Below are 9,444 nucleotides of genomic sequence, written 5' to 3'. Positions count from 1 at the left end.
TTTCCTTCTTGTACATCAGTGTGCAAAAGTCAGTAAAAAGCTGCCAGACTTTTAGGGTATTTGAATAACTTTACCAAGTGTGATGAGTGTGAACATTAAGCTGACTTCCTAAGATGTGTCATCCCACTTGGCAGGCCTGTTTGAACTGCATCTTTGTGTGGCTCCTCACATCAGATACTCTTGGATTTAACAGTGTGGTGAAAGTTCACATTAAACACTGTCAAGCTTCCCAAAACCATAAGAAGGTATTATGTATCTGTGGTAGCTTAAGAATCAGTGTTTTAATACTGCAGTTTCAGTGAAATGTGTTAAACATTCACTCAGTTCCAAATTGACGTAAAATAAAAATATAAAAATAAAAACATTAGAACATTTTAGCATGCATCAAGAATACTTTAATTCTAATGGTTCATGTCCCTCTGTGAGCAGCTTCTCTGCTCAGAAGTGGAGCTATTAGACATAATTACACCTATAATGCGTTTGAAGCCTTCTGTAATAATGTCTGCTGGACACAGCTGTGTCACGCACTGGTAGTTCTGTGGCTGAGGGGGTTAATGACCACCTTTGTCAGAATGTGTGACTATCGTGTCCCACTCATGATTTACATGCAGTCCATTTGTCTGCCCTGTTATCGTTGTGTGTCTGTTCTGTTTCTACCACACAAGCGCACATATCGAAACACGATATTCATATCAGGATTTATTTATATTTGGTGCAGATTCATTTTAAGCATTCTGTGTGGTGTCACTTCACTGAAGGTCGCTGCAGTTTTAATGTTCATAGAGCGAAACCTTTTTTTCTAGTGTAATAGATGTAGTTTCTGACAGCTCTTTCTAATATTGTGTTGAGCATGAAAACAGAACTGGAAGTGTAAATGAGTCTTTAGGGGGACTGCGGGTTTCCTGTTTGAAGAAAGAGTCAAATTAGGTCAGAAGTGTTTTCTACAGTTAAAGCTACTGAGTCTATAACATGTAACTAGTCCAAACGACATGGGAAAAGAACAAAGCAACACGGGTTCTGTCAGACATAGGATATACTGCTTCTCATATGTCTGTGTGATGGAGTAGATGCGGTCATGTTGTTTAATTCAAAAGCAACTCCTGGAACTGCAGTGAAATTGGCATATTTTCATAGATGTGCGCAAGTTTTGCTGCTTGTTAGACTTCAGTAATTCATCCTTCAGTCCTTATGAATCAGGTCTTCTTTTTTTTTTTATTTAATGTGAAGTTTGAATCTTTTTTGCAGTAATTGCACTGATAGAGGTGTTGTCATTGTAAGATTATCTTAAGCTTGTAGAAAAGAATCCTGGTCTTAGCTTTTCAGTGGGAATGCATCAATGATGCAGTATGAACCACTGACTAAATTAAAGCTCCTTCAGCTTATCAGTTGTTGGATAACAGCCTTTAAGTGACAGTGAGAAACTGCTCTGGGTCCTGAGTGTTTGTGTTTCAGGGTGGGGTTTCAGTAGCATGGCCTCCTGTAGTATTTGTTAGTTTTAGAGTAAACGCTGTTTGGCATCGCATGATAGCTCAAGTAGATCACGTTACGGTGGTTTTGTTTTGTGCAATTAGCTGATGTGAACATTAGCAGTTATGGTGTTTTCCTCTGAGGTGTTTTAAGCTTCAGATTTTGCTGCTTATTCCAGAAAAACAAAAAGCAGAGCAGTAATTCTGTAATGTTTGATGGTTTTGGGAGGAAAGAGAGATACTTCAGACTGTAGTTTTACTGCAGCCACATTATAGTCTTTGAATTGAATGTCAGCATGTTGGTTTTGCTCTGATTATATTCACACTGAAAAGTTACAAGTTGAAAAGTTGAGCATGGGACTGAAATTGTCAATTTGTGTCTTGTGGTTTTAAGGGGATCTCACTGCTGTTCTTTTCTTTCTTGTGGGCTTCCAGTTCATTGGTTACACCTGCAAGTGCTTCCCATGAGGGTTGTCCTGATTGTGTCATAACTACTAACATGTTTGGCAGTGCTGTTATTTGTTTAACTAGTACATGCCCATGCTACAGTATAGTTTGACCAGTTTGTGGTGTTGGTTGTAAAATTCAAATGATTGTAAAATGATGGTTATAACAAGTTAGATAAATATGTGTTCATTGCTTGGTGGTTGCAAGGCAACATGATGGCGTTATACTGTATGATGCATAAGCGAAGTGAATATAAATTAATGTTACTGTTGTGAAACACAAATGATTCAGTGCTTTTGCAAGGCATTTTAAAAAAGGTTATCTGAGCTTGTCGTTAGGTGATTGCAAGGCGATGTGATGACATCATCATGATAACTATTGATAAGAGCTGTCAGGGGCCTGAGATGTAGCTGTGTGCCAAGGCTGGTTGCTGAACTCCTGATCCTAATGTAGGAGGATTTGTGAGACAAAGAAATAAATACACAGATTTTGTAAGTTATAGAACATGAGTGAGTTCCTCTAAAAAGCAGATCATATAGCTGCATAAATTATTGCTGAAAATAGCATGAAATGCCATGGCTGTGGGGATGTTAAATTGTTTTTCAGAAAAGTCTTAAGAGTTGAGCTTAACATAATCCTGGCCCAGACTTGTTTTTTTTGTATTTAGTGGCCAGTGCTTTGTCATTACTTTACAAGAGGAGATCCAGAGCTTGTGCACCTGTTTGTAAAGCTGCTCATGTTAAATTTATTCTCACAAAAGCAACTCAACTAATATATTGAGATGGTGTTGTTATTGTGTCAGGGAATGCCCGCTAAACTGTAGTCATGCACTGTATGTTGCCTTAATATGAATGTTAAGTTGTCTGTTGGCACGATAAGGGAACTAGACTGGAGCTACAAGTGGCTTCCTGGTGTTTAATAGCCATCTGTAGAGGTGCTGGTTTAGTTTGCTGGACAAAGTCCAAGCTGTGAAGTGTGCTCATTCCACCAAGGCCCCTAAGCTGCTTACTTACCTCTCCTTACCCTCCAACAAAAACAACCAGGCAACGCATTATTGTCAACTCTAAAGTGCAGCAAGTAATATTTTGTAATATGTTTAGAGTGATTCTTTAGTTATGTCTATGTAAATTTAACCCAAAATTATAAGTTTTAATCTCCAACAATTCTGTTTATAGGTTTTTGTGGTTCTTCTTCCTATGTCGTCTTAATGTCCAACATATACCCTATAAACACATCCACACACCTTTTTTTGCATTTTGTTTCTTTGTTTATAGTAGTATGATGTCTTGTGAAATTTGGTAATATCAGAAAGCATTTCTGATATTATAAGTTTAATTTTATAACAAATTATAATTTGTTATTTGTTCGAATACCACAAGGACAGAACAATACAGTTCTTTGTCTGCTCTTTAGCTGAAAAGGCTCCAAATGCTTTATTCCATCTTAAAACCACCTCCATGTGAAACTTCTGCTGTTGTGTGGGGTTAAAAGCCTTGTGAAGAGTTGGTGTTGTGGACAAAGGTAGCATATATATTGTACATAGAGGAAAAGTGGAGAATGCTGCAGAGCTGAGTGGATTTATACTTTATTATAGTTTGACATTTACTGAAAAGTCACAACTATACATCATAAAACCCAATCTGACCCCATTTTGTAACTCTGAAAAATTACGCTGCTGTTTGGTGATATCCAGTGTGTGTACCAGGTGCTTTCATTGTGCAGACACAAGCTTATTATATTGTGGTCATAAAAACATACAATAATATATATTTTCTTCTTCTTTGTGTGTTACAGATTGGACCCAGTCTTCTTCTTCTTCTTCTTTTATGTTTTTTTTTTTTTTTTGAATCATCATAATGATAGTAAAGGAGCTGCATTTCAAGTATACTCCTGAGCTTTCTCACTTGTGATGGAGAGGTACCCTTAACTCAAGAGGCGACGTATATCCTGGATGCTGTGACATACAGGACATGGTCAGTCCAACATGGAGAAAAAGAAAATGTGCCCCCGCCTTCTCGACTACTTGGTAGTGGTTGGAGCAAGGTAAGCCCTTAGGCAGACATGGCACCCACTACCCTTTAACCTTAATACTTTTTTCTTTAGTGTCTTGACATATAATAGGCATACAAAGTAGACCTCTTGGTTTTTATATCATCTTCTATTTTTACTCTGTTGAAAATTCTCAGCACTTTTGAATGCATCCTTGCAGTGTTTGAAGGTTTTTGGAAAACTGCAACCTTGAAATCTGATGATTTCACAGCTTATGTTTTTGCTTTGGTGTTTATACAACAGCTTATGAAAAATGAAGAAAAGTAGTATATTGTTTCAAACATAGTGACTGAGCCAAAAAAAAAAGTATTGACATAATACAGTGAAATCAGAGGGGACTCTCAGTCACTGTGTCTGTTTATTTGAGCGGTTGGTGATTTAAGTGTTTAAGAACAATTTCAGATTTGTTATTGGATGGAATGGTTGTTGCCTCATACTTCCTCTGCACAGATTTCCAAGCAGTTCAAACACTTTAGTTTGAAATGCTAAATTGGTTGCACATTTGCTTCTGTAACCACAGAAATACTATCGAGGCTTTGTTCAATGTTTTTGTTTGAACTCTGTGGTTTCCATTTCTTCCTTTATGAAATTTGTCTTTCTTTTTATGTCTTTCATATTAAAGGGAACCTGTTACACCTCAGATACTCTGCTAGATTAGCTTTGGTTATTTCACAATTTAAAAATAATCTTAATGTATCTTGTAGTGGGCGTTGGTGCAGCCCCTCAGTTCCTCCACTGTCTGAAACAAGCTGTTTTAGCATATTTCCCTCTTCCCCTTAAGCCAGCTTTATTCAAATTGGCTGTCGTTTAAAAAGAAAAGAAAAAGGGGTCTGAACAGAAAGCAGGTAACAGTGAGAGCACAGAAGTCTGTCTTTTACATTCTTTTCTCATATTTGCTGTCGCTCACATTTGACACATAAATACACTAATGTCTTGATTTGATATTTTGATGTTTCATGTAAGGGATTTGAAGCTCCCCTCTTAACATGTGATAGGAACTCAGTTGCAGTTGCATCAGGAATTAGTTGTAATGTGCTCAAAGAACATATTAAGCAATAATTCTGGGCACTGCTGACAAATGTTTGCCATTTAACCTCCAGGCAACCTACTAGTGACAGTGTGGCCCAGACCCCTCAGCTTCTCCGACGCTACCCACTAGAGGACCACCAAGACTTTCCACTCCCACCAGACGTGGTTTTCTTCTGCCAACCGGAGGGCTGCCTGAGTATACGCCAGCGCAGGGTCAGCCTTCGCGATGACTCCTCTTTTGTTTTCACCCTGACTGACAAGGACTCAGGAATTACTCGCTATGGAATCTGTGTCAACTTCTACCGCTCCTTTCAGCGAGGACATCATCGTACTCGAGGAGAGAAGAGCAGTCACGCTGAGACAGCAGAACGGGCAACAGAGACCACAAGCGAAGGGTCTGATAGTGGTGGGGGTGGAGTTCCACACAGTGTGGTTTCTCCACCCAAGAATGCAGAGTCAGTACCTCCGCCTGCTTCTGGAGAAGAGGGTGGACAGCAAGGTGCTGAGCAAAATGCCGGCAAGTCCCCACAGCACAAACGGAGTGCTGCTAAGGTGGCGGCCAGGAACCGCAACAGCACACTGACCTCTCTGTGCATACTCAGCCATTACCCCTTCTTCTCCACCTTTAGGGAATGCCTATATATTCTCAAGAGGTTAGTGGACTGCTGCAGTCAAAGGCTAACACAACGGGCGGGGCTTCCTCGTGCCACCCAGAGGTGAGGTTTCAGATTTCATGCACTAATGCTTCTTCACTCACAAACAGGTTTTATAGTCTTAATCTTTCTTTAAAAGCTTTGTTAGCCAAATAAATAACACACAGATTATTTTGAAGTAGGTCTTTGCCAAGAACCCATCCTGTCAAAATAAGTTGTGTAGTATAGAAACACCAGAATCCACTTGATGATTGCTGTGTAATTGCTAAGCACATGAAAACATTAAACACCCACTAAACACTTATTTTTGTATGACCATTCTCGTTGTGCCAGCCTTAGGGGCAAATACCAAGTTAGATGACAAGATCTCATAAGCAGAGACCAGAGTGGATTCATTTTTAAAGGATTTTAGCATCCATATTAATCAGTAGATTGTTTATTCCCTTCAAAGTTTTCTTTTGTTGACTGTAACATACTTCAGTCTCCAGAGACAGCAGTTGGCAGATGATACATCTGTTCATACCCACCTGTAGTTTATGTAAAAAGAGCAATTAGCGCTCTTTTAAAGCACAGTTTCAGTTGAATTCAACTCACTTGAATTTCTTGTGCAAGCTTTTAAATAATGTCTGTGCATTTGATGCACATTAATAACAACCATTCACACAGCTTATTATTTCACATTCAATTCTAAAGGCTAGAAAAGTTGGAGAAAACTTGTTTTGTCAGTGTTCCTGCTGATGTTTTCTGCACTCCTTTGTTTCTACTCCCGTCTGCTTCTTCCGTTGTCCACCTGTTAGCTGTATGTTTGTGTTTCACAATTATACAGGAGCCTTTGTCTGTGGTGCCGCGCAGTTTTGCAGGCCATCTGTGGCGTGTGTCTTGTTCTCACAGTATGCTTTATGCTTTCAAGCTCCACCTCAATGACAAATAATGCCAAACAAAATGTCCACAGTGCATTTAAATCAACTTTGTTTTGAGTGGTTTGTTTTACATTAAATATTATTTCAGGAAGAATAACAATTGTTACATAATTCTAATGAATCATTTTGTGTGTACACCCAAGCTTGACAGATAGTGGGTTTTTGGGAAAATGAAGGGTCGCTGTTTTCACAAACTACTAAGCAATTTATTGTTAGGACACCACTTCATCACCATCTGCTCAAGTGTGACATGCACTCTTCCTCATGTCCTGCAGACAATGCTGAGAGGAAGGTAAACAATTGAGTTTGAGTGCACTATACTGAACAAATAATATGACACTGCCCACTTGGCTAAATTACTATAATAAACTGTATAAAAAAGTTTTCAGAGCAGCAAATATTTCACAAAGTCTATCTGTTGTATAAAAGCAGAAAATAGGGCTGTACAGACTTCATGGTCTTTTGCTTCCCACAGTTAAATGAACATAATCAGGCAATATTAAACACCAAGTGAAAGCAAATGAAGTGACCCCTTAATCAGCTCTTGACCCCCTGGCTGCATGTGCCAACCACAGCTCTTCCCTACACTGTGTAGCTTGAAGTTTCCTGGACTAGTCAGGACAAGTAACTCTGCATATTAAGACAGATATGCAATAAAAATCAAGAACAAGAAGGTGAAGACCTTTTTCCCTTTAGGCAGATCATCAGCTGTTGTTTGGAAATACATGTCAACCAAAAATACATATGCAAAGAGTGCTCTATAGTTGGGTCTGCACTACACCTTGATCAGTATATTGGCCGGCCAGTATTATTGGCCATTGTTAAGCCAATAAATGAAAATTTCAAAATGTAGCTTATGTTTTTTTCCTGCGTTATCAAGTTATGTTAGTAAGGACTCTATACATAAGAAATGCTAGGGAAATCTGTTCATTTCCTGTGCCTGAAGGACAAGAGGTATTGACTCATGTATTGGAATTTTACACCAAATATTGTTATTGGTACCTGTTCTGTCCTAAATCCTGTTCTAGTCTAGATAGCAAAGAAACAACTAACTCATTCAGCTGCCTGAAAACACACCTCTAAATGCAGTATAATTAATGAATGGACGGCAAGAAAAACAATGCAGTGGTTGTTAACATGAACTGTCCATGATCAACTCAGCAATCACATTCCATGTGGCCAAAAAAACACAAGTGAGTAACAAAAACTCCAGCAGAAGGGTGAACATAGTGGAGACACAATTATTCTTCCAAAGTAGTGATATCAGGGGAATGTAGAGGGATCTCACAGCTCACAAGATATTTTAATTATTATTAATACAGCACAGAGTAAAAGGGAAAACAGTACTTTATTCATTTAATTTGTGTTAAGTTTTGGTACAGGTTTTTTATTTATATTTGTTGATTTTTCTTCAGAGGCGCTGAATTTAGGCAGATATGGAGGACCAGTTTCATTTTGATGCAGACTTTAGTAGAATAGCATGAATGTTGCACATAGATGTGGAAGGAGTGTAATGTAATTGTCATCTCAATAATGATCAAAATAATTATGGGAATCATTTTGGCCACAATCATCCACGCCAAGGTGAAAATATAACCCAGAGAGTGAAAAGAAAAAAAGGTCTCAATTGGATACCCCCAATATATCCAATAATATGATAAAAGGGGATTTATCGTTCTGTTCTGCCTATTAGACTTAACACAAATTGCTGATCATGTTTCGATTTTCTTAATTAAGCTTGAAGGCTAATTAATTCATTTTTAATTTAAGCTGCAGAGTACTCACAGCTGTACCCTGTATTTGATGCGGTGGCGTGATGTGGCAGTATTTTTCGGTGCTCTTTGGGTTTTTCTGTTGCCATGGGTGAGTTAATAGATTGCAAATTTTGATTGACAAAGTGCTAATTAGGCTGTCACTTCACAAGAGCTTATTCATCGAATGATTGTTATTTATAGCTGTTAAACTAGCGCAGCTTTTCCCGTCTTCTTTAAAAGGCACTGTTGGAATGTCTAGCACCCAGTTAAGCTCATACCTTGGCCTTTTTTTCTTTGATAAAATGTCGCTCTGACTCCACTTATCAGTAATATAGAACTATGGCTTCTCTGACAAGCTCAAAAAGCCGAAGGCTGAACAGACCTGAGAATCTCTCTTTTCCCCCTTTGACATGGTTGATTGAAATGTGGTGTTGCAGTGACAAAGAAGTAGAGTCATCACATAATGACTGCGAGCATTTTCTGCTATGGCGGCTCTGACAGATTGAGGTCTCTGCCTGCCCGTGGGTAACAGCTGCAGTTGGTGGGAGAGATCCAAACGGCTAATGATTTACCTCCCTCACTCTTTACCGCACACACACATATAATTATGCACTTTAGAAAGGGTAGTAGCACTGCGTGCATAGAGTAGTGGGTTTTCACATTACTATAGCGCCAACTACTTAAGAGCCTCTTGTGCATTTGTCTCATTTGCTCATCACATTAGGGATTTCACTGGTTATTTGTTCAGGTTTCTTTGTGGCTGTCTGCAGTAATAAAATGACCTGATGATTTCATCAACTGGTTTTGTTTTTTTTTGTTTTTTTGGATCAAGGTCTTTTTATTGAACAAAGAATTGCTTCCAACAACAATTACGGCAATATTAACAAACAGTCGTGCCCCACCCACCCATCCAGAACAGTGTAACTAAAACCCAGCCAGAGAGGGGAGAAGAGATAAAAGAAAAGAAAATTACAGATACAAAGTAAATAATAAAATAAATGAGCAACAGCAAGGGGAAAAACAAAAAAACAACAACAAAAATAAAAAACCCATCAACTCTGTTTTTAACTTTAAAATTGCCCTGGACATCTATCAATATATGTATTAGCATAGACATATATTTTTC

The 9,444-nt window shown here is 38.5% G+C and overlaps 1 protein-coding gene across 18 annotated transcripts in view; it reads left to right on the top strand.

Annotated features, from left to right (window-relative positions):
- madd (MAP-kinase activating death domain) overlaps window positions 1–9,444 on the top strand; it is a 50,760-nt gene that overhangs the window by 3,455 nt on the left and 37,861 nt on the right. For all 18 annotated transcript variants that reach the window (XM_013915742.1, XM_013915735.1, XM_013915740.1 and 15 more), the window contains exons 2-3: window positions 3,708–3,956; window positions 5,063–5,707. In XM_013915742.1, coding sequence (XP_013771196.1) covers window positions 3,898–3,956; window positions 5,063–5,707 — 704 coding nt within the window. In that variant the 5' untranslated portion in view covers window positions 3,708–3,897. The remainder of the gene's footprint in view (window positions 1–3,707; window positions 3,957–5,062; window positions 5,708–9,444) is intronic.

This window comes from Pundamilia nyererei, unplaced genomic scaffold (assembly GCF_000239375.1).
Source record: "Pundamilia nyererei isolate P.nyererei 1_Seehausen unplaced genomic scaffold, PunNye1.0 scaffold00356, whole genome shotgun sequence".
In the NCBI taxonomy this organism is placed as follows: domain Eukaryota; kingdom Metazoa; phylum Chordata; class Actinopteri; order Cichliformes; family Cichlidae; genus Pundamilia; species Pundamilia nyererei.
The sequence above is the reverse complement of the archived record's forward strand: the minus strand, read 5'-3'. Positions and strand labels throughout refer to the sequence as shown.